We start from the raw sequence: 24832 nt of genomic DNA, 5'->3' as shown, positions 1-24832 counted from the left end.
GGATAGATGACCATGAAGCTTTTTGTGTTTAAAATACTGTGCTCTCTGCTTATTCTATGAAAATATGACAGTCGTATTTGCACAACACTGGCAAAGCTTGACTTCCATTTTGCTAACGTTATTTTACCATTTCCTCCCCTAGAATAACAATAATCTTGAAGCCTGTTGCCAAGCCCTTTCCCAGGAGAGTTGCAAATACTTGTATATGGAATACCATAGTCCAGATGACAACAGGATGAATAGAAATCGCCTTTTGCATATTAACCTGGGTATCCATTCTCCTGGTAGCTACCACCTAGGAGATGGAGCACAACTTAATGGTGGCCGAACACTGGTACATAGCTCAAGTGATGGACATATCGATCCACAGCATGCAGCAGGGAAACAGCTGATATGTTTAGTTCAGGAACCACACTCAGCTCCAGCTATTGTGGCTGCTACTCCCAACTACAATCCATTTTTTATGAATGAACAGAACAGAAGTGCAGCTACTCCTCCTTCACAGCCACCTCAACAGCCATCTTCCATGCAAACGGGAATGAATCCTTCTGTTATGCAAGGGCCTTCACCACCACAGCCGCCACCTCCTTCATACATGCACATACCTCGGTATAGTACAAATCCAATTACTGTTACAGTATCCCAAAACCTCCCTTCGGGACAGACTATACCAAGAGCTTTACAAATTCTTCCACAAATTCCAAGTAATCTCTATGGGTCTCCTGGTTCTATTTATATTAGACCAACATCTCAGAGTTCATCAGGAAGACAAACTCCTCAGAATACGTCATGGCAGTCCTCACCACAGGGCCCAGTGCCTCATTATAGCCAACGTCCTTTACCTATTTATACACATCAACAGAGCTATCAACCTTCTCAGTATTCTCCCAAACAACAACAGATCCCTCAACCTGCTTACCATTCGCCACCTCCTTCTCAATGTCCTTCACCCTTCAGCTCTCCACAGCATCAAATGCAGCCTTGCCAGTTGGGCCACCCGAGTTCCCACGTCTTCATGCCACCTAGCCCTTCAACTACTCCACCCCATCTATATCAACAAGGACCTCTCTATCAGACACAGGGAAGCCATTCAGTAGCCTATCTCCCATACACAACATCTAGCTTACCCAAAGGATCCATGAAGAAGATAGAAATTACAGTCGAACCCTCTCAAAGACCTGGGACAGCAATTAATAGGAGTCCTTCACCTATCAGTAATCAGCCGCCTCCACGGAATCAGCACTCACTGTATACAGCCACCACTCCACCTTCAAATTCTCCTTCAAGAGGGCTATCCGGTCAACCAAAACCTCCATTTAGTGTTAATCCTGTGTATATTACTTATACACAGCCAACTGGACCTTCATGCGCTCCATCACCGTCTCCTCTGGTGATACCAAACCCAACTACAGTTTTTAAAATTACCGTAGGCCGAGCAATGGCTGAAAATCTTTTAAATTTAGTGGACCAAGAAGAACGTTCTGCAGCCCCAGAACCTATTCAGCCCATTTCAGTGATACCAGGTTCTGGGGGAGAAAAGGGAAGCCATAGATATCAGAGGAGTTCCAGTTCTGGATCAGATGACTATGCCTATACCCAAGGTAATTTTAGCCCTTTTATGACATTTAATCTTTGTAGTGGGGTGGCTCTCATTCAAAATAATTTATATTAGCTGTTTAGTTATTGCCATTAAGAATAGGGTCAGTACTTGAGAGTCATCTATAGACTTTCTTTTAAAATATGAAAATGTAAGCATGTAATAGTGACCTAATAAGACATATTTTTTAAGGAAGAACATTTATTGGGGGAAAAATATAGATAAATGAAAGTGTCAAAAAATACAAAGTACAGTGCTCGCTTCGGCAGCACATATACTAAAATTGGAATGAAAAATACAAAGTACAGAGTGGGAAAGAGATTCATACATGGTGGACTAAAGTTCATCTAGGTGAGAAAACTAGAATCTTTTCTGAAGAAGATGGCCTGAAGGATATAAATTACTTATACATTACTTTATAAATATCATATCCTTCAGGTCATTACTGATTCTACTTTTATAAATGTCATCATAAAAAGTGAGATCGGTAATGAAGAACATTGTTACAACAAACTAAATATAAAGGAGAATAGTTTTTTCAAAGTCTGTTCAGATTGTTTCAGGATATCTGAGAATTTAGTGCTCTTTTAGTATCTAAGAAGGGAGGTAATTACGATTGTAATTGAATATGCCTTGTGTTGAACCTGTTAGAAACAGGCAGATATAGTTAAAAAGAATCTTAGGGAAACTAAGGACAACAGAACAAGAGGGATGGATAGAATGATGTCATTTCGGCAGCAGTTACAAGAGCTAAATTAAAGCAGATATAGAGGCAGAATAGCATTAGACAGTAAATGCCAACTCAAGTTGGATGACAGGGATTTTATACTGATTAGCAATGAGTATAGAAATTTTCTGGTTACTTGTTCAATGTTATTCTCTGCAATAACTTTATCTGTAATGCTATAGCCTTGCTGTTACATCAGCGAGCAAGGATGGAGAGGTTAGCAAAGCAATTGAAACATGAGAAAGAGGCCCTAGAGCGGTTGAAGGCTGAAGTTAACAGTATGGAGCATGACCTGATGCAGAGACGGCTCAGAAGGGTCAGCTGCACCACTTCGATCCCAACGGTAAGTGGTCTGTTGGGATGTGTAGCTAGGAAGCCACGTGGGGACGCTGGCTGTCTAGGACGTTTGTTTTTAAGTTCTGTTTCTTCTGGCCAAGTTCTTTTTCTTTGTTAAACAATGGATGAAGGACTCTTACCTTCAGTAGTTCTCATAAAAATAATTTGATGCTTTTTTTTTTCCCACATGTGAATTCTGCAGACTCATCAATCAGTATTTTCAAATACTGACAATTACAATCAAGCTATAGCATCTCATTTATAATAAATTGCTTTTTGTCAAAATAGAAATGAAAAGTGTACCGTGACCAAATATCTTATAAATTGTTCTCATTCTTCTAAGCATATTGTATGTATTTTTCCAAACACTTAAAAAAATTGTTTCTAAGTACATTAATTCACATGAGCTACATATGAAATCAGTATGAATTTTGAGCGTTGACTGACTACAGACTATTATAAGGCAGAGCAATTTCGTAAAGTATAAGTAATTGTAGAAACTAAGATAACAGTATTGGCATGGTCCTAACAGGAACTGCTCTAATGAAAATATTGGGATGATATATTTTAATATGTCGGTTAATATTCATGAGTTCTAAAATCTTGTGATATCACAAGCTTTCTTCTATCCAACCTGTTGCTTCACCTTTTAACATTCAGTCAATGAGCATATTTTACAGTTTACGACCGTGGTCTGATGCTAGATGCTTAGCTAGTGGGAGAAATAGATCCATCAACAGATAACTGTAATACAGTGGGCTAAGTGCTCCATATGCTCGCAGTTAATGACAGAACTCGTACATCAACTAGTTTCTGTATATACTCAGTGCACTTCTCTGCTCTCTCACATTCCTACTGCTGGAATGCCCTTCGAAAGCTGTGTGTATAAATCCTGTCTGTCCTTCAGGGCTCAACTCAATCTCTGCTTTTTCCACAGAGCCATTCCTTATTTTCTTACCCTCTGTAAACTAAGGGTAATCTCTCTCTGAATTTACAAGTTTCAAGAAGTGGGCATATATGTCAGGCCTTTTGCAAACAGCATGTCTGCAGCTGTGCTCTCATAGAAAAGGTTTTAACTGAGGTTAATGGCTTCAGAGGAGATCTGTGAATCCCTGAAATTATATGCAGAGTTTCATATGTGTGTTTATATGAGAAGCAGGCCTATAGCTTTCGTCTGATTTTTATAAGGTTATTAGATTGAAGGAAAAAAGGGTGAGGTGTTATAAGGTTATTAGATTGAAGGAAAAAAGGGTGAGGAACCAGTGCCCTAAACAGTGTAGTGTTGCTGTATAGGCAGAGAGGAAAGGGGAGGCATTTTAGAAGGGAAACAGACATGAGGTAATGAAGGCTTGAAGTCAAGACCTTCAGGAGGCAGCAATTACAGTTCCCTAGCTTAAGCTGAGATTTCTGATGTCTTAACAGGTTAATGTGTATAGGGAGAGTGGGGCTTTGACCTTGAACAGTCGGTTGACATATTTGAACTTTATTTTACTGGTCATGGGGAACCAGTGGATGTTTTTGAGTTTATTGAGGAATGTGCATACTTAATGAAATTTTAAAAATTTGAAAAGTATTGATTAAATTCCTAAGTATAGTAGATATTAGAAGTGAGAAGGGAGAGTATTAAAACACCTGGGAGGTAATATTTCTGCCTCATTTCCCACTTGAAATCTGTTGACATTCGGTATTATAAAGTTTCACGTGTACAGTACGTGGTTAGACATTTATATAATTTACGAAGTGACTCCTCCGATTAGTCTAGTAGTACCCACCTGGCACTATACATAGTTATTTTAATATTATTGACTATATTCTCTATGCTGTACTCTACATCCCTGTGACTTTTAACTACCAATTTATACTCCTTCATTCCTTCTCTTTTTTCACTCAGTCTTCCATACTCCCTCCCATCTGGCAATCACCAGTTTGTTCTCTGTTATCTGTAAGTCTGTTTTTCTCACTTGACATCTCAGTTGAATTCTGTGATGAGGGGAGATACTGAAAAATGTAACTCATGGGAAACCACCTTTGGTGGTTGGGCACTTTGGAATCCTTTAGGTTTTTGTAGAGCATAAAAACATTTTCTTAGCATACAAGTTATTTTCACTAACATAACCAATCATATAAACTTTGATTAGCAGTCTCTTGCTGTGTGATAACCCCTGCTAAATAAAGCCCTATTTTTCTTGTTGGAAGTAGAGAACTAATGTAGCATAGGTTAGTGCTTCAAAAACCCCCAAATTTTAGATGAAAGCTTTTATCGATGAGACTTCCTTAGAAAAAGAAAAAAAGGGAAGTTAGTGAAATTGCTGCCCTGGGATGTAATTTTTAATTTTTTATATTGAGAATTTGAAAGATGCATAAAATAGGCAAAATAATATAACGAACCCCCATAGAGCCATCATCACCCAGCTTCAGAAATGGGTAGCTTACGTGGTGATATTTGAGATGAGAAATTTGAGTGTACGATTTCTATGTATGTCTGCTGCCAGGCCTAGAGTAAGATGGAGGACTATTAGAAGTACATGGCCAAGAGACAGTAATGGTTAAGACAGTGAGCTCTCAATTCAGGTGTGAATTTGAATTCTACTTCTGTTATTTATGTGTCACTCATATGTCCTTGGATAAGTAACTTTTCTCATCTATAATATGAGTACCTATCTCATGGGATTTTTGTTAGGATTAAATAATAGCACATTAAACAGATTACATAATACCCAACAAAGAGTAAGTATTCTTATAAAGGTTGGTTGCAAGATATTGGAAAAATCTGCTTGAGATACGTACACAAATCTGAAGCATTTTGTAATTTCCTTTTAAATTTAGGAACATGCATAACACAAGGGTATATTATATGTAGGATATTAATCGGATAATAAAGCATTTAGTCAGAATTCTCTTTTTGTTCATAGAGGCTCATTTGAGGCCCCATGACATAGTTGAAAGACTGCCTACATAGGCTCTGCACTCGCTGGTTATATTTAACGTCTCTGCAGTTGATGTACTTTTTTCTGAACAGGGGACATTTTAATGTTGTCAAGGTAAAGAGACAATGTAAAGTGCCCAGCTTGTTGTAGATGCTCAAAAACTGACTATCCTTATCATTGTCCCACTCTTACAGGATTACGCAATATAGAGAATTAGCTTTTTATTTGCTACTAAGCTCATATTGATTGGTACCTTCAAGTTTTCAGACAAATTAATTTCTTATCAAGCAGTGTATAAAAAATTGCATTCTAGTCTCATTAGGCACACACATTTCTACGCAATTTTTTTATACACTGCTGTGTGTGCAGTTGCAGAAATAAGAGCAGTGAAATAATCTTTCTAAGGAGGGCAGAAACATGAGATGCATGACTGCCATCATTTTTCCCAATCTGTTTGCCAAGGGTATTCAGTGCTGTGGAAAACGTTAAAGAGATCTGTATGTAAAAAGATACATGTATATATGCCTATGAACCTATATTTGTGTGTGTGTGACAGAGAAGAGATAATATAAGGCAGTAAATCAGAAGTGCTGGCCAGCTGAATGGTAGTGATATTAAGTACTTTTAAGAGTTCTGAGATAGAAATGTTAGTTTTTTGCTGGTGGGTTCAAAGATGAGACAGTTTCAGTGGAGGAGGGGGAAATTTAAATTATACCTTGAAGGATAAATTAGATTTTAATAAGCAGAGAGCTGCCAATTACCCCCTCCCCCAAGTTTTTCCTCCCATTCATCTTGTTCTGACTAATTGGGTTTTTGGACTAACCCACACCTTTGAGTCCCAGATGCATAATTAGGGCTAAGCCACCAAAGAACATCAGTGTTCTTTGACCTTGGTCTCTGTGAGACAACTTCTTAAAGTGCTTAAACAGTTGACATAAGGTGTTTGCTACCTTTTGACAAAAGCTTAGAATTTTTCACTTCACAATGTCAGATATAAAAATCTTGGTATTTTACAAACAACTGTAAATCACTCACAGCCAATCTTAAAACCCCTTCTCCATGAAAAACTACTTTTTGATAAATGAAAGTAACTTTTCGGAAACAGCTTAGGAATCTTATAGATAAACTGTTTAGTGAGTTCCAGTAGTTCTACCATCTTTGGAAATGAGCCTGTTGAGAGCTTTTTTTTTTTTTTTTTTATTGTTATAAGCAAATGTGTATGTAGTAGCCTCTCGACTATAAAGTGTATTATAATATTTCCGTACTTAGTTACAGAACTTAGCTATTCAGAGATACTGTGGCTGAACCGTGTCCCGCCCCCCCAATATGTAGAGGGATCCAGCTCCTTTAGGTGCTTGGCTTTCCCAATACAATTCTACAAAGAAAATAGGTTCTTTCACATATTCCTAGGAAGACAGCATCACTCTCTGAAAACCTCAGACAGGTGCTTTATCTTTAATATAAATGCTCAGGTATGTTTTTTTAATATGGCCTGGTAGACAAGGTATAAGCATTTTACATGTTAAAGTCACGTGTCTTACACATAGGAAGGAGAAAAGAAAAGCAGTCCCTAATAAATATTTCTAAATGACTTTTGTGTTCTGGCATTCTAAGGGATTGTTGCTTTTATTATATTCTGCCTGTTATAGCACTTATTTTAAGTTGGCATTCTCAATTATTCTGGTAATACCTCGTAACAGCCTAAGATCTTGCATTATTGTGAATTGAAATATTTGCTCATTTTTCTTCATTCTATTAACATTCAGTTTTTATTAGCAAAATACATGTTTTCAACACAATGGGATTTTACTCTGTCTTCCTATCATAGCAGATTTTTATCTTTTACTTTATAAATTACCTTAGAAATTTAGTTAAGGCAGTGCTAAAAGCTTTAGTACCCCGTGCCTCTGGAGTCTAAACCCTCATTTTATTTTTTAATGTACATATATGTAAAATAGTAAAGGAATTTAGAATGTTGAGAAAGTAAAGGCTTCCGAAAGCTTTATTTAACGGAAGAATAGGGCTCTCTTCACATTTTATGTTTCATGTATGCCCCCAAAAGACTTAAGGTGTAGGTTGCGCTGGAAAGGTCAAGGCAAAAGGAAACAAAGATGGAGGAAGAAGAGTCTGTTCCTGAAAATTTCATATACTATATTAATTGCCTTTGTTGACCTCAAACGAACACAAAAAAAGATTTCTATGTAAGTTTATATAAAAGAGTTCTATATAAATTCTGGCTCTTTAAATTACCAGCTTTTATAATCTTGGGAAAACTATATAACTTGTGCCTTAGCTTCCTCATGTATAAATTCGGGGTGATATTAGTACTTTCTTGAGAGATTGTTTTGAGAAAGAATGAGAATTCTGGTAAACACAGTGCCTGCCACTCAGTGTTAATTAAAACTAGTACTGTTATAATTTTTATCATCCTGGACAAGACTAAAAGCATGGGTGTTGCTTGTTTAAAAGGTTGATATTTGTCCCTTACCATAAATACATAGAAATAAAATATTCTCAGTGTTTTGTGATAAAAATGGTAGTGTTTTGTATGGTAGAACAGTCTAGTATTGTACCGTGCCACATTATGTGCAGATTTTTGTTTATATGTGGCCATATCGATGCCCCATTTTACTGGACTATTCCTTGAAAAACATATATAGGACTTCTTAAACATGCCCTCTTATGGACTAAGGCCATATTTTTGCTAATAAACAATCAGAACAATTAACATGAATAGCAGTTCTTAAATGTTGGGCTTGATAATGACTTTCCCACAATTGCTATTTTGGGTCCTTTCTTACTAGCCTGAGGAAATGACAAGATTGAGAAGCATGAACAGACAACTCCAGATAAATGTTGACTGTACACTGAAAGAAGTTGACCTCCTTCAATCTAGAGGTATAGACTTGATTATTTGGTAAACCATAAGTAATAGTGTGGTGTTTTAAGCTGCTTAAATAGCTATCATTTTGGTTTTACATATTTAAGAGAGTTTTTATCCATTATAAGATTGCAATCCTGGTAAACAGATCCCTTCACCCCCATATGGTTCTAGATAGAGCAGATATATATGGGGGATTAAAAATAGTTTTTACATTGGCAATTTCATCAAGTTCTTATCACTATTCTATGTTGTTTCTCTGCGTTTATCCTCTTAGTCATTTACTGTAAATATTTTATAAGTTGATGGGTTTTAATTCTAAAGCTTAGTAGATTATATTATATGTCACCTAAAATATTTTTTAAAGTAGGAATCTCAAATCAGAATATCATATTTCTCAGTTTTAAAGTAAATTCCATATACCATTATGTTATCTGTTACATGAAAATATCCAACTATATCTTAGAGTTTTAGGGGTGAGGTGAGGGGTTGGCTTTCTTATAGAAGTGTACTACATACAGTAGAAGCTCTCTTAACTAACTTTCATTTACCCAACTCGTCAGGTTAGAGATGTTCTTCATTTTCTCTGTAAAATATACTGACCAAGCCCACAGGTGCTGCACACCTGTGACAGGCCACATCCTGGCATATCCATATACCTTTGCTCCAATCAGTGGAATTGTCTGCTTACCAAGAGTCAGTCCTGTTCCCAAACCTGCTTGTGCCAGTTACTTTTTAAACACTCAGGTAAATCAAATAGGGGCTGAATTACATATGGATGAAAACAACTGAAAAGGATTAAGGGAGGAAATCATCAAAATCTAAGAGGATTCTATCTTCAAATTAAATGTTCTTAAAAGTATCTTTATTGCTCCATTCTAACAAAGTCAAAACAGGAAATTATAGATCAGGGTTCAGCAAACTAGCCAGCTGTCTGTTTTTTAAAATAAAGTTTTAGTGGAATGTAGCCACGCCCATTTGTTTACATGTTGTCTTGGGCTGCTTTTGTGCTTCAGCACAGTTGAGGGCTTCCAACAGAGACTTATTCATAGCGCCTAAAATGTTTATTATCTGGCCCTTTACAGAAAAAGTTTGCCTACCTCACTTTAGGTCATCACGGGTGTAGTTAATATAAGACTATATAGAACCTTTATTCAATAGACAACCTAAAGAAAGGGTCTTGATCCAACATTAAAATACTGCTATGTTTATATGTTTTGTTAAAGTTGATGTGTAATTTTTATTAACAATCCTATGTTTTAATCAGCCCTCCTCTTACTGTTCTTAAGAGAGCTTCTACTGTATTTGGGGAGTATATAATAAAGTGCCCCATTGCCATTTTTAGGCAAAGTTACAGTAGAAGCAGGGGAACCCAAAAGATTGGAACTGTCTGGAACAATAGAAGCAAATTTGAATGTGAAAGTTGAACAGTCTAGTTATGTGCCCTTAAAATTATTTTCAGAAGCCTAGTCACAGTAATTCTTTCATTGCTTAAAGCTAGTGGGCTGTAGAAAGAATTGCTGTTCATAATGTGGGGGTTATACAAAGTACTGCTGCTGTATTAGAAGAGTGCATCAGTTTTTTTGCTTGTGTTCTTTGAAGCAAAACAAGAAACAGAAACATTTGGTTAGGATATTTATAGTAAGCCTTATGGGTTTAGAAATTAGAATGTGAGCTATAACTTAAGTAATTGAAGAAATACATATACAGCATCTTAAAAGCATAAAAAAGATCCAATTAATATATCAAATAGCATTGTGGCTTTCATGAACCATCATAGGAGTTATTTTCAGGAAATTATCTTAAAATAGCATATCCAAATGGATAAAAGCATTTGTAGTAGGACCTGCAAGGGAAACCACTGTTAAGATTTTATAAGTGAAGAGCTGTGGTTTTGGTCTCCATTGAGCAACAAAGAGCTCTTTTTGGTGCTTAAGCATTTCTAAATCTCCTTTCATAAGGGGTTCAAATGTATCCATTTTATACTAAATTCTACTCTTTCATGCTCTGGAAAATTTTTATGTAAATTTCCAATCTGAACTTTTAAAAAAAGAAATTAGACATTTTTGGGGACATTTAGACTAGTTGCAAATCAATGCATGATTTGATGAAAAGCAACGTTACTGTTGGTTTTCGTGGGGAAAACTTGTTGGGAAAAAAAATCAGGCAATATATTTGAATTATCAGTACCATATAGCATCCTCTGTAAATGAGCATGGGTACGGTTAAAAAGCTTAACTGGAATTATGTGCAGAACAAGTAGGTTGCAGTGATAGGTTCACAGAAGTGAAGGTAGGACCCAAAGCTGGCACTGGATCAAAACTGACTTTGGAGGAGTCATGGCAGGAGATGGGGCTGAAATACACATTAGATCAGGGAGTGAACATTTTAGATCTGAAAATTTTTTGGTGAGACAAAATTCTCAGGGATTGTTCTATTGTTCTGAAATGGCACTGTATCATCTTTGATCAATGATAAGTCTATAGGCAGCATTTTAAAAATTCTCCTTGTCTTGAAGATAGGAATCCATGAGCTGCTGCTATCATAATTTGATTAATCTTTATAAGAGATAAAATCTTCTTCTCATGGTTCATTAAAATCAGAACAGAAAAACAGTTCAGCCATCTTTTCATTGCTCTCTTTCATTTACCTCCCTAAATGCGCCACATGCTTAATCCTGTCTAGAGAGACTAGCTTTACAGTTAGAAAAATATTCCTGTAGGTGAACACTGTAGACAAACACGGGCGTGGTAGTTTGCTTGGGTCTTTTCTCACAACAATAAATCAATTTCACTGGGAAGAGGGTAGGATATTTAATGAGTTTTGAAACCTTGGAAAACAGTTTCTCTTCTTACATGTTTTTTTCCCATATTTTCCTTAACAAAAATTTCAAATAACAGGAGAGCGAGCCCTAAATATCTGGTGATTTTTTTTTTTTTATAGGAAACTTTGATCCTAAAGCCATGAATAATTTTTATGACAACATAGAACCTGGCCCAGTGGTACCACCCAAGCCATCTAAAAAAGGTGAGTAGGGAAATGTCACAAACATCATAGAAATAAATATGAAAATTCTTTCGGAGTTCACATTTATAGCTGAAGAAATTTCTATTAGAGATATTCATTTACTTAAATAATGAATATTCGTTATTCAAGTAAATGAATAAAAAAGTTACCAAATGATGTTATTGTGGCGATAATAAAATGCCATTAAAAAGCACTAAAATTATAACTTTTTAAATAGAAACAGTATATTATTATATAATTATAAATTTAGCCAGCACTGTAAAAGCTATAATCCTAAGAGACAGTTCTTACAAGATAATGAGAATTTTAAAGGTATTATACTGGAATGGAAGTTCGATCTGTAGTCGGTATGTTATTTAATTGCCAGGCTACAAAAGAATCCTTGTGTACTCAACAGGTGAGCATAACAGTTAGATTTTAACATAAATCCAAGATTTGGAGGAATCACTATTGGATCATTGTTAAATCATTCCTGTGTAATATTAAAGGGATTAAATCTCTTATTTTTATATACGAGAAGTTTAAATTTGAGTTTTTGAATTTAAACTTTTTCTGCCCCGTTCTTATTAATGTCCCATGTTGTTTTAATTCTCAAGACTGAGTTAAAAAATGCATTTCAGATCTTAATCCTTAAGGCAAGCAACTCAAAATAGATTGATTGATCGTGAAGATATATCCAAGAATGGAGAATGCCTTACTTTAAAAAAAAAAAAAAATTATCTAAGGGTTTTAATAATCAGAGAATGTATAAATTCTATCTAAATAATGTTAGTTGACCTAAATTTCTTAAGTTTTAGTTGTTTTAAGTATTTCATTTATAGGTTGCAACACCACATCTGTTCTTTTTTATTGTTTGATACTACTGTGGATGTTTCATCTGATCTGTATTTAAAATAGCCTACTGATTTCTAAAAATGGTACAAAGGAGAATCTTAGCTGATGACTGCCAAGTACCAGGTTTGGCACTGTGGCAACATTATATACAGTTTCAAGCTGAAAGTCACTGGGTTACATATTATTGATCACTTTAACCATTTGGATTAATAATATACAAGCCTTTAAACTTGATTTTGCTTGAGCATCTACTAAGGGAGCATTACCTACTGGTAATCTACCAGATAAATTTCAGTTAATTGATTCAAAGGCTGTCATGAAAGAATCACCCTATTTAAGGGAGTGCATTAAAAAGTTGCTAACCTGAGAACAAAGGACCAAGTTGATAAGAAATAGTGGACAGTATGTCAACCATGAATTACTTCATTATCATAAACTCTGAAGGGCTCACCATAAGTAACAAAGATACTTCCATCACTTGGAAAATTTCAGGATTTTAGAAGTTATCTCACAGGAGCTGGGGACAAAGCTAGACCTCTTTCTTTGGGCAAGGTCAAATTCTTTGCTACACAATAGTTAAAGCAATGCTTAGAAGTTAATTTATAGCTTTAAATGCTGGCATAAGAAAAGAATATCTTAAAATCAATGACCTAAAATTCCACCTTAAGAAACTAGCAAAACAACAACAACAAAACAACGAAGTTAGTAGCAGAAAGGAAAGATAAGTCAATGAGACAGAAAACAGAAATAAAGCCAAAAGTTTCATCTTTGAAAGATAATAATCAATAAAATCTTTAGGCTAACTGATCTAGAAAAAAGAATCACAAATTACCAAAATCAGAAATGAAAGATGGTTTATCCATTAAAATAATAAGGGAATGTGATGAACAGCTATATGCCTGCCAATTAACTCGAAACCCTAGATGAAATTCCTTGAAAAATGTAACCTACAAAAACTGAAAACAAGATGAAATAGGAAATAATAGCTGTATATTAAAGAAATTTAATATTATCAAAAATTTTCCCAGAAAGAAAATTCCAGACCCATATGGTTGCACTGTTGGGTGAATTAAAAAAAGGATAATACCAGTCTTATACATACTCTTTGAGAAAATAGAGAAGGAAGGAAAGCATCCCAAATTTTTTTTAATGGAGCCAGCGGAACCCTGATTCCAAAACCTACCCATCCCAACAGATCAATAGCACTTGTGAACATAAAGGCAAAAAAAAAAATCCTTTAAAATCAAATATTTACAATATATAAAAAATATAATACATCATGACCAGGTTGGATTTAGCTCAAGAATGCAGTATTAAAGGAGAAAAAGCATATGATCATTTCACTAGATGCAGTTGACAAAAAAGCATCTGACAGAATTCAGCAGTGATTCTAGGTGACATAATTATATGCAAAGAAAATCTAAGGGTACTAAAAAAAACAACTATTAGAACTAAAATGAATTTAACAAGGTCTTGGGATGTAAGGTCAGTATACAAAAACCACATTTTTATTTATTAGCAAATAATTGGAAATTGAAATTAAAAAGAATTATAATACAATTTTTTATTGTGTGCATTGGAACTAAAGACCTAAATAAATCAAGTAATTTTTAATTAGATCCATATTATCTATTCTTCTTATGTTGCTGTATAAGGTATCCTTATGTTGATTTATAGATAAAATGTAATACCAATTGTACTCCACTATAGGCTTTTCTTTTTTTGAAATTCATATGGAAATGCAGAAGACTCAGAATAAACAATCTCAAAAAAGAGCAGAAGTTGAAAGTATTATGCTAACCAACTTTAGGACTTACTGTAAAGCTACAGTGATCAGTGTGGCATAGGGATTAAAAAAAAAAAAAATGGGTAATTGTAACAGAATGGAGAGCCCAGACATAGACCCTCACTTACACTGCCAGTTGATTTTTGACAAAAGCACCAGAGCAACCAGTGGAAAAAGGAAAGTCTTTTCAACAACCAGTCCTGGAAGAACTGGATATCCATATTGGAAAAAAACAAATTTTAATCCTTATTTCACACTATACACAACAATTTGAGATAGGTACCTAAGTATAAGAGATAAATATAAAGCTTCCAGAATAAAACATAGAATATCTTCAAAGATTTTTAGACACAGGAAGCAATGAAAAAAATTGTTAAATTAGCCTTCATTGAACACTTCTCATCAAGAGACACTATTTAAGTGACAAAGCAAGCCACAGACTGGAAGGAAATATTTGCAAAACATGTATCAATTAAAGAACTGATATTGAGAATATATATAAAGAAAGTCTGTGACAATAAAAAGACAGCCCAGTTATAAAAAAAAGGGCAAAACATTTGAACACTTTAGAAAGGAATATATATAAATGGCCAATAAGCACATGAAAATGCTCAACTTGAGTAGCAGACATTAGGGAAATGCAAATTAAAATCCTGAGATACCATCACACACCTACCAAAATAGCTAAATCCCCAAGTTTTTTAAAATGGTCTGGTCATTTCTTATAAAATGATTCAGTTGCCCTAATAGCCCATCAGGTATATCTAAGCATATGTCTACCAAATGACTTGTATTAGAAGATTAATTCTATTTTTATTCATAATAACCCCAAAACTGGAAATAGCCCAGGTGTCCATCAACAGGTGAACAGTTAAACAGACTGATATATTCATACCATGGAATACTGCTCAGCAACGAAACTGAACTACTGATACATGAATCTCAACAACATAATGTGGAATGAAAAATCAAATACAAGGAAAAGGGCATGGGTAGATTTTCTGGGCTAATGATAATGTTCTAAGACTTGGTGTAGGGATTTGGATTATCCAGGTGTATGTGCATTTGTTAAAACTCATAATGGTAAATTTAAGGTTTCTGTATTTCATTGTATAAATTTTACCTCAAAAAGTCACAAAGAAATAAAAAGGAAAGTTTTTTGAAGTAATGTGATAGATCAGCTGCCAAGAGCCCATATACTCAGATTATTTTAGCAGTGGTGATATTAATGTTGTGGACATGTCATTCTGTCTTCTGTCTTGGAGACCAACATCATGTATTTGAAGTAGGAAGTTCCTGTTTGGTATACTTCTCAGCTTGGAATTGTGTAGTATGGCTTGCATTAATGTCAAGCTTCACATACATAGTTTCCTACAAGTACCTTTACACTTATTTTAAAAGGCTCTTTTCCATGGCACTTTTAATTCTAACAAAATTTGCTAAAATTGATATCGGATAGCCCCTTAGAATTAGTCGTACTGAGATTCCAATCAATTATAATTTCTTGCTATGTATCAAATTCTCAATAGGTAAATGGTTATATAGATGTTTGATGCTACAAAGGTAAGACATGACTCCTGCCCCAAGCAACTGATACTCTACATATACAGCTTTAATAAAAAGTAGACGAGAAAGCCATCTAAAGTAACGTCTTCACTATAAGTGGATTTCTATTTTAGAAATCAAATTATATTGGTGAGAGTCTAAAATGGTACTGTTACATATACCCTATAGTTTTTAAACCTTTCACCTTTTTCTATTAAAACTTATAAATAATAGGACTTTATAACAGATTTATAAAAGCTCTTTGTTTTTTCTATGAAGTCAAGTTTGAAAACAGATTCTCTTTTAGTTTTTTTTTTTTAAGTGTATCTAGTTATTGCAAAAACCTTTTTTGCATTAAATTCTCTTGTAGTACCACTTAAATTTAAAAAGCAAGTAAAACCCTCCTACAAAGGCGTGTCTGTGGTTTCCCGTCTTTGGACACGTAAGAATTGGAGGCAAAGAAATATGGACTTGGAGAAGTCTGGGGCCAGCTTGCTCCTCGCAGGCTCAAGATCAACCATTCCACATAGGGGAAAAAAAAGTAAATAAATAAAAAATGTAAATAACAGAATAGATGTTTTGGGGTTATTAGTTACATGCTAGAAATCCAAGTGGAATATAGACAGTTATCTGAATGAAAGACAGAAAGGGAGACAAAGAAACCTTTTTGCCCTGGATTTAGCAGTTAAATAATACAGTGTGAATGTAAGTTCCTCTCAGCGGCCCATCATTGATAAAGTGGTGAGAGCACTAACCTTGGTGTCCCATGACTAGAGCACTGGTCCTGGTTGTCTTGGCCACTTGACCTTGTTCAGATTCAGTGTGTGTACCAGAGAGGTGATCAGGCCTGGAAAATACAGAAGCTGTGTAAGGGTCAGCGAGAGGAGGTATGTATGCACACTACCAAGTGCTTTACAAATCTGAGAACTTTACCTTACCGTGGAGACGCTTACTCTGGTAATGGAGTGCTTTAGTGCCTGAGCATTGCACGGGGGATTCTGGAGCACTGATTTCCAAAGGTGGGTTGTACCAGGGGACTGGCTTATGGGCTAGGTTGATTAGAAAAATGCAAGATTTTTTTTTTTTTTTTTTGGATTTTTTTAAGGGCAAATAATATGTAAGTCTGCCATCCTTTTTTTGTTTGTTTTTACTTACTACAAAAGGCTACTTACTAATAACCTATAAATTAATAGACACAATATTCTAGCAAGAAATTGGGATGCCTGCAGTCCATGTTAGAGAGTGTAGATAACTTGAATCTATGAAATGATTGGGGAGTATGTGTTATCGGATAGTTCTTGTTCTAAATTATAAAATGCTAATAGTTAACTAATGTTATTATTGTAATGGGTTTATTCATTAGCCTTATGGGTAGTATACTTTCAACCCATAATTTTCTATTAACTATACTGCTTAATTAGGGAATTGCTAAACTATAATCTCCCAAATTTTGCTCTCACACAGACATTTAGTTATTTAGTGTCTCACCTAAGCCCTAGAAAGTGGGAAACTGGTAAAACAAGGCATTTATTCTAAGTAATTGGAGAGGATGGGAAAAGTTGTAAGAGCAGTATTAATTATGACATTTGCCCTCTCAGAACAGTCAACTGTGCATGTCCCATGAGAGATTTTTGTGAGCCCATGCCCTGTTCTAAATGAATGGCTTGATCCCTTCTACCTGGCTTTGCTTCTTCTCGTGCAGACTCACCAGACCTCTGCACAATTGAGAGGAAAGCCCGAAGAATTAGTATGACCTCAAAAATACAGGCGGATGTCTGTGATGCCCAGGCAGCAACTGCAGATGGTTTGTACTTGTGTGTTCGCAGTGTCCAAAGACACGTGTTAACCCGTGTGGAGTTATTAAGACCAACTTTTTACTTTAAAAAATTACTCTTTTACTGAGTTTCTAAGCCCGTACTGTTCAATAGAAAATAAATAAATCAATCAAGTTTAATGTATTTAATCTAGTATATACATGGTGGTATTTCAATATGAGATCAATATAAAATTCTTGTGAGATATTTTACATTCTTTATTTCATACTAAATCTTCAAAATCTGGTGTATGTTTTACACTTAAGCACATCTCAATTCAGAGTGGCCACCATAATATTGGACACATTGCTCTAAGATAATAGTAACTAGAAAGCAAGGCCAAGTAAATAAAAAAATAACTTGAAAGCTCTGGGCTTTATAACTTCTCACTGAAGTTTCCTAATGCTTCTTGAACTTTATCTGTAATCTAAGATAAGGTTTCTAAAAATACTACTGTACATGTTTGAGTTTGTACAGCTATTCTACTTTAGAACAAACCAAGCATGAAACTACATCACACTTCATATATTTAAAAAACAAATTCTCCTTTACCACTGGCATATTTCCCGTTATTGAAAAGCTATCTTTGAAACTATGTAGAAAATTTTAAATTTTTGAAAATTTTTGTTGCATCCTTTTGAGCATTTTGTCTCATATATTCTAATTATATTTTATGAAAACAGCCTATCAAAGGAAAAAGCTATTCAGTTTTTGTGTATAAATACGCATATTTTTATTTTCCATGAGGCCTAAAATACCTTAATTTTTAAAGATTCCATAAAAAGATTTCACACCTGTAAATCAAATGAAAATAGACATCTAAAATGTCTTTGGTGTTTTAGTACTAATCTGTGATGAAATGAGCGGTCTTTTTTTAGGACCAACAATTATACAATAATTTTAAATTAGGTGCCTTTTAAATATCTTTTTTGATAAGTAACTTCAGAGTGATTTCTATTTCCAAATTCAGTTGTTATAGTACTGAGGAGTAGTATTGCCTCTTTGGTATTAGGATGTATTAGGATTACTTCGAAGAAACAGGCTGATGCAAGGGAAGCTCTGAAAACACAGTAGAAGTTACACTTTTATAAGGGACATTTACATTTATAAAGGCAATCTCCATTTGTAAGGGAGCCTTCCCTGGTACCAGAGAGTGTTGTGACTCTGAACCTCCAGAGAATCTTAGCAATGGAGAAAGGAAACTACTTAAATTTACATAACAAACCTTACCCTTATTTACTGTGCTTTTTTTTTTTTTTTTATAAGCTTCCCCTAGGTGGATCCCCCCACTCTAACATCTTTCTTTTGTCTTTAGCTGGAGGTGGTATTTTAGGTGGTGGCTTGGGCCATTTAGGTATTTACTGTTTTCCTGGGTCTCTCCGTTGTATTACAGGAGGTATACATGTTATTTAACTGCTTGATTTTGTCCTGTTAATGTCTTTTATTACAAGGGGGTGGGGGTGTCTTAGCTAAGAACTCAGAAGGGTAGAGGGGAATTGCTTTTTCCTTCCTTACAGTGTGAAACAGTGAATAAGAAAGAGTCCCCAAGTATTCTGAATTAGTTAGGCTAAAAGAGGTTTTTCAGTTTAGAAAAAAGGAGAGTTTGAAAAACCTTTAATGTTAAACATTTGCAGTCACAATCTAAAATTGAAGGCTGTGTTTGGAATTAGCATAGAAAGATAGATATAAATAACATTTTAAGGGTTTTAACATCTTAAATTTTCTCACTCTATGATAAATGCTTCATGAAATAAATAGTCACCTACCCTAAGAAAGTATTTTATTCTTTTAAAAGCTTACTATACCAGAGAGGACCATTTCTGGAAATGGCATATAGAACATTTGTGTTTTCTATTCCTCCATATGAGACAAAAAAGAAAACTATTAAGTCTACATGTTTTAGATTCATGAGCCAAAAGATAGGAGATGGGTGATAATCACAGTTAAAAGCAGCAGTTGAAGCCAGAGAAACAAGCCCATCTCCTTTTTATAATCACAGGAAGAATCTGGAGAACCCAGTGGTTGGTTTTTTGTTGTCGTGAGGCTGTGATCACCTTCCCATGTGAGCCAGAGCCAGACTGCGCTAAGGCTCTGGCTCTGGGCTCTAACACTCAGTTCTCTTTACCTCTTAGGGAATGTTCACACCGGCCATTTGTCATGAAAGACAAATTGATAAACCAGTCAGCTCATTAACTTCCAATGGAAAATATGCTTAACCCCAAATGGTAACTGAAAAAAGCCTCCTCAGATCTCAGTTTCTTTTGTTACCTGCTTAGGAGGGCTGCTTACCTTAGATTGTGATCTCATTTCCAGTTCACAGTGAAGATTTTCCAGTTTTACAGGTAGATTTTCCCAGCTTCCTGACCTTGCGCCTGATTCCAAGGTGAATTTCGAACAGGAGAGCTTTTTAGCGTTCCAGTCACTGACCCCATTTTCACTAGGGACTGTTCCTAAAAGGCAAGATTTACAAATTAGTTCTAGAAGCAGATAGCCTTTTTGAGTGCAAGGCCAGAGAGAATGAGGACCTAAGAGGACTAAGTTTCAAGGTTTTTTTAAAAATTAAAATCCTGAGGACCAACATAAGGTTACCAATATTTTATATTGCCAGGTATAGACATTTAAAAAACCTAATATCTGAAGGCCATTTCAATATCAAAAAGATAGGAAAGAATCTGAGAATAAAAGACAATCTTCTATATGATTAAACATATGCATTTTGTGGAACTGAAGGTCTTCTGGAAGAAAGCATACGTTTAATCAAGATGTTTAATACTGTGTGGCAGGTACTGTGTGGGGGATGTCATGGTTGGCTGAAGATGGCAGGAGGCAGAATTTAACATGCTATATAACGTTTCTCAATTTTTTCATTTGAACTATCTGCTGTCTATGGATAATGAACTAGGAAGGTAATCAGTGCTAGTAGACTTTGAAGAAATATGTATCATACACTTCCTGTTTGGCTATGCATTTCTGATAGATATGTCTACTAACTGGCTTTCACGTAAGGGAGGTAGTTTCCTACCTTACCTAGCTTTTTTTTGCTGGTGGGGGGGTAGTTTTTAATTTCAGTTTGGGTCATACTTGAAAAGAATCTCAATCTCTTGTTTCTTTCAATCCTAACTTCCCTCAGAGCATCTACCTGGCTCCAGACAGAGTCCTCGGACACATCCCCAAGATGAAGACTATGAAGGGGCCCCATGGAATTGTGACAGCTGTACCTTTCTGAACCACCCAGCACTAAATCGTTGTGAGCAGTGTGAGATGCCCCGGTACACTTGAATTCAGAAGAGTCTGCACCTGGTTGGAAATGAAACTTAGAGCACCCATGAGAAGAAAAAGAAACCGTGGGAATTTTCATTTCAGGTTACATAGGGGGGAGGAGGATTGACAGACACTGTAGCTGCTGGAGCTCACTAAAGGGAAAATGGGGAGGGTTCCCCATTAAGAAAGGGTTCCCCCCGCCCCTTTCTTAACTCATTACAGAGTGAGAGACAGAAAGAGACACTTGACACTGGGAAAGGAGTCACTCCTGAAAGAATGTACACAGAGAAGTCAAGAGCTCTTCTGTGCAATCCCATCTATTCAAGTCACTGCTAAGTGGCCCTTATGTTATAAACTAGAACTTTGAATCGTAGTGTGATATGTTACAGTTTATGCAGACAAACTGTGAATTCCCAGAGCAGACTTAACCTGGTCACAGCTCTCTGGAAAACCAAGGGGTCCCCATGCTTCTTCCTGTCTCTTCCTACTGAAGAGAAGGGCAGGAAAAAGCACTCAGAACATGATCTTTGGGGGCAAAATAATAAGGGTATTTGTAATTGCTGCTTTTTTTTTTTTTTTCCCCAGGGGTAATTTCCAACACACAAGATATTTTAAAATGTGATTTGTAGCAGTCAGGAATTAGGGATATTGTGCCCTTTGTTCAAAAGTACAATCAAAGGTGTTAATATCCCTTTTGCTTGTACAATGATTCATCAAGATATATACAACACTGGTAACTAAGACCTAATCACACCACATAACAGATATAATTTTTAAGTTACTGCATGCTTTTATTAGGTCATTGGTTTTAAATAACAAGTTCTTACAAAGTATGATTTTTATGAATGACCTTCTTGCAAAACTGCGCTTTGCCGATAGCACAGTAAATGTATGCCAAATGTTAAATCCATTCCAAAATCCATTTGGAAATCTCGATCTCAGCTGTGGTTCTACAAAAAAAAATATTTGCAGTGCATAGGGCTTTTTTTTCTCCTCCCTTCCAATTTTGTGACGAATTCATGATGTTTACAGCACAGATAATACTTTGTGCCATAATCCTAACTTAGCTGAAAAAATATATATTAGTTGTTCAATAAGTATTTATTTGCACATATGTTAATAAACCAGTGTGAGGGAAATCCACCAATATCATAAAGTTGCACACTGTGTTATTTGGGGAGGAAGAGAAGGCTAGTCAAGAAATATGATTAAGAGAAAGGTTGAATACAAAGGACTTTGAAACTAACGATTTTTCATATTTAACATACTGTATTTGGAAATAGCATTGAATTTGTTCATGTGACACTGAAGCACTCCTTATTTATGAAACCAGAACTTTAGAGTGTGAAGATGTAAAATCATATGATTAATTCACTAGAATGCACCACTGGAAAATTATTAATAGGACATTTAAGTAAGGTCTCCAGCATTGTCGAGAATTGATTTTGGAATCTTCCCTTATTTGGGTGAATATAAACAGCAATAAAATAAGGTTTTCTAATCCTGAAGGAATTTACCTGAGGCTCTAACTTCAGGAATATCCACTCTCCCATACCAGGTACCCCCGCTACATACACGCACACACACACACACACACCCAGTTGTCTTTGTATTCTAATTTGGCAGTAGTCTCTAGCAGATCTGGAAAAATAAGTTGGACTTAATAACATAATGAAACCAAAGGCATAATAACTCATAGTTTTCCATCAAAATCATACTTTCATACTCTACCTACGACTTTGAAAACATATTTTCATGTGTGGAAAATCCCCTAAAAATATACACTTGTCTCACAAAGTAGGCATGGCTATGTAATTACACTGATAAAACATCTCTCATACAACAACTGTGGCAAACTGTGAAAATAACAGTGAGAAAGCAGATGGACTTAAACAGCATTCTTTAAAGGCTTTTGTAACGCTGGTATCTGTCAGTCTCCATTAACAGTCTATCTGTACTACTGTTCTGTAATATGCCACTGCCTTTGCCTTTGTATGGTTTCATATCTCCTTATTGATGGTCAACCCCATTTGGTATTAAGTAACAATTTAAGGGAGAAATATATATACTGCTCAGTGTTTGTTGTAGCTAAAGGTTTACCAGTATTCTTAATGATATGTTGAAGTGGCAGCACAGCAGTTAACTTGGCAGTTGTCAGTTGAGAATGAAAGTAGCATGTATGAAAACAGTTTGATTTATTAAAACCATGTAGATGACTTAAACTATTGCATGAACATACATCCAGGTTATTAAGCTGTTATCATACAGTAGATGCATGGTTCCAGTCCTTTAGTGATTTATCTAGTCATTTTTCACCTGCCAGGAAAAAATGAGAAACCAGTCTATTTGATAGGTGTAGAGGGTGGGGTATGAGACATCAGAGATTGATTTGAAGGAAGTTTTTGTATGTGTTCATTTCCGCTTGTGTACAAGTTTCATACGCCAATATAGGCTGTATTCAGTTTTTAAAATAAGCAAATTACTTGACACTGATGAATTTGATGTATTTAACTGTGTTCCATTTATCAACTACTTCTTGCCTATGACCAGTTTGAACAAGAAGAATTCAGTAGACTTTCAAGGTGTCTTTTCAAAAGGATCTCCTAGTTGGATTGATTCGAATTACGGATTTTGATACGTAATCCGTAATCCGACTAAGTGGTAAAACACAGATTGGATGATGCCTGCCTGCTGAGGTGCCTATGCTCTTTGGATCAGTTGGTGTACTTTTTACTAGTAACAAGTTTTGTTTTGTTGTTTTGTTTCCTTAAAATAAGACTAGTTTGATATATCTGGTAGCACACAGACCTGACTATATACTTCTTAAATTCACTGTTTTGTAAACTGGGTTTTAGAAAGCACATTTGCCATTTTGTTAAAGTGGTAATAGAGGAGCCAGAAACTTTCTAAGCATTGTACAATGTTTTGAATTGATAATGACCTTGTTTGGGAGAGGGTAGAGGCAGGGGCTTATAAAGAAACAAAGAAATGCATTGTAAAAAAAGGTAGTTTTAGAGCACATTAATGATGGTGGGGAAAGTGTTGCTAATTTGTTTATTTCCATGAAAGAAATGGGATGTGTGATAAACAGTTTAATAATTTTTAAGGAGCTGGTCTCAATTTTAGTACTTTTTAATTATAATTTCTTTAAATTTTGTCATTGCTTTGTTCCAGTTATCTAGGGTTCCTATCCAACTTTCTGTGGCAACACAAGTTTTATATAGTATTTTATAAGGTAATAGTAATGTCTTTGACAGTATAAACAAAAAGAATATAAGGCATAGAAAAATTGTTCTTTGGAAATATCAATGATTGTATCCTGGAATGTGAAGGTATCCCTTTATAGTCAAAATTGATTTATTTTAATATTGTTAATGTTTGTTCAGACTTTGAATGAGTTCATATTACAGTTCTGTGTCTGTATATCTGTAGAGAAAGAATGACAATTGAAATGTTACTTTAAAAAATCAGAATAAATTAGGCACTGTCTGTTGCATCACTACTGTATCTTTTTGAAAGAATTAACAGTATTTTCTTATTGCAAAAGTTAATTCTGATGACGTTTTCACCTTCACCAGACATGTATTTTTTCTGTACTTTTTGCATCCCCAAATATTTAAAACAAGTAGGTTTTGCATGGCTTGGGCATTCAGAGATTAATAGAATGACACAATTTTAATTTTTAAAGCCATGAAAAGTTGCTTTGAGACTGAACAATTCTGAGTTATTTATAATGACACCCAATGTCCATGTTTCTTTCTGTAAAAGCAGTTCTTCATTAAAACAGCAAAAACTTAATTAAATCTTGTAAGTACCATGTCTCTTAGATTTCTCTGTATGCTGTGAATCAAATTATTTTGAGGTGAAATTGTACAAAGGCATTTAAAAAGGCTATGCATGCATCATACCTCCAAACAGTACATATTCGGAAAGTCAACGATTCCTGCAAAATAAATTTATAAACTAAAAGCAGACATTACATTCTGCATCTTTTCTGTGTAGTTAGAAATGATTTACAGTATCAAACTTGTCCGAGGTTCCAATACACTGTCTCAGAAACCTAATCTTTCTTCACATTTGTGTTCCTCTATTAGAAC

At 35.2% G+C, this 24832-nt stretch overlaps 1 protein-coding gene and 1 non-coding gene across 16 annotated transcripts in view; both read left to right on the top strand.

Moving 5' to 3' along the window:
* TAB3 (TGF-beta activated kinase 1 (MAP3K7) binding protein 3) overlaps positions 1-24554 on the top strand; it is a 56275-nt gene extending 31721 nt beyond the window's left edge. For 11 of the 15 annotated variants that reach the window (XM_039878897.1, XM_039878894.1, XM_039878905.1 and 8 more), the window contains 5 exons: positions 143-1601; positions 2507-2667; positions 8392-8485; positions 11412-11495; positions 20605-24552. In XM_039878897.1, the coding sequence (XP_039734831.1) occupies positions 143-1601; positions 2507-2667; positions 8392-8485; positions 11412-11495; positions 20605-20753 (1947 nt within the window). In that variant the 3' untranslated portion in view covers positions 20754-24552. Of the gene's footprint in view, positions 1-142; positions 1602-2506; positions 2668-8391; positions 8486-11411; positions 11496-17362; positions 17465-20604 lie in introns of all 15 variants that reach the window. The other 4 variants (XM_039878904.1, XM_039878903.1, XM_039878906.1 and 1 more) reach the window with 3 other exon arrangements.
* Positions 16060-16190, top strand: LOC120615726 (small nucleolar RNA SNORA38). Its single transcript, XR_005656350.1, has one exon. It is a non-coding gene; the product is annotated as a small nucleolar RNA SNORA38 (small nucleolar RNA).
* Positions 24555-24832: the final 278 nt, after the last annotated feature.

This window comes from Pteropus medius, unplaced genomic scaffold, assembly GCF_902729225.1.
Source record: "Pteropus medius unplaced genomic scaffold, Ma_sr-lr_union100, whole genome shotgun sequence".
Classification (NCBI taxonomy): domain Eukaryota; kingdom Metazoa; phylum Chordata; class Mammalia; order Chiroptera; family Pteropodidae; genus Pteropus; species Pteropus medius.
Note: the sequence above shows the minus strand (reverse complement) of the source record. Positions and strands in the feature narration are given on the sequence as shown.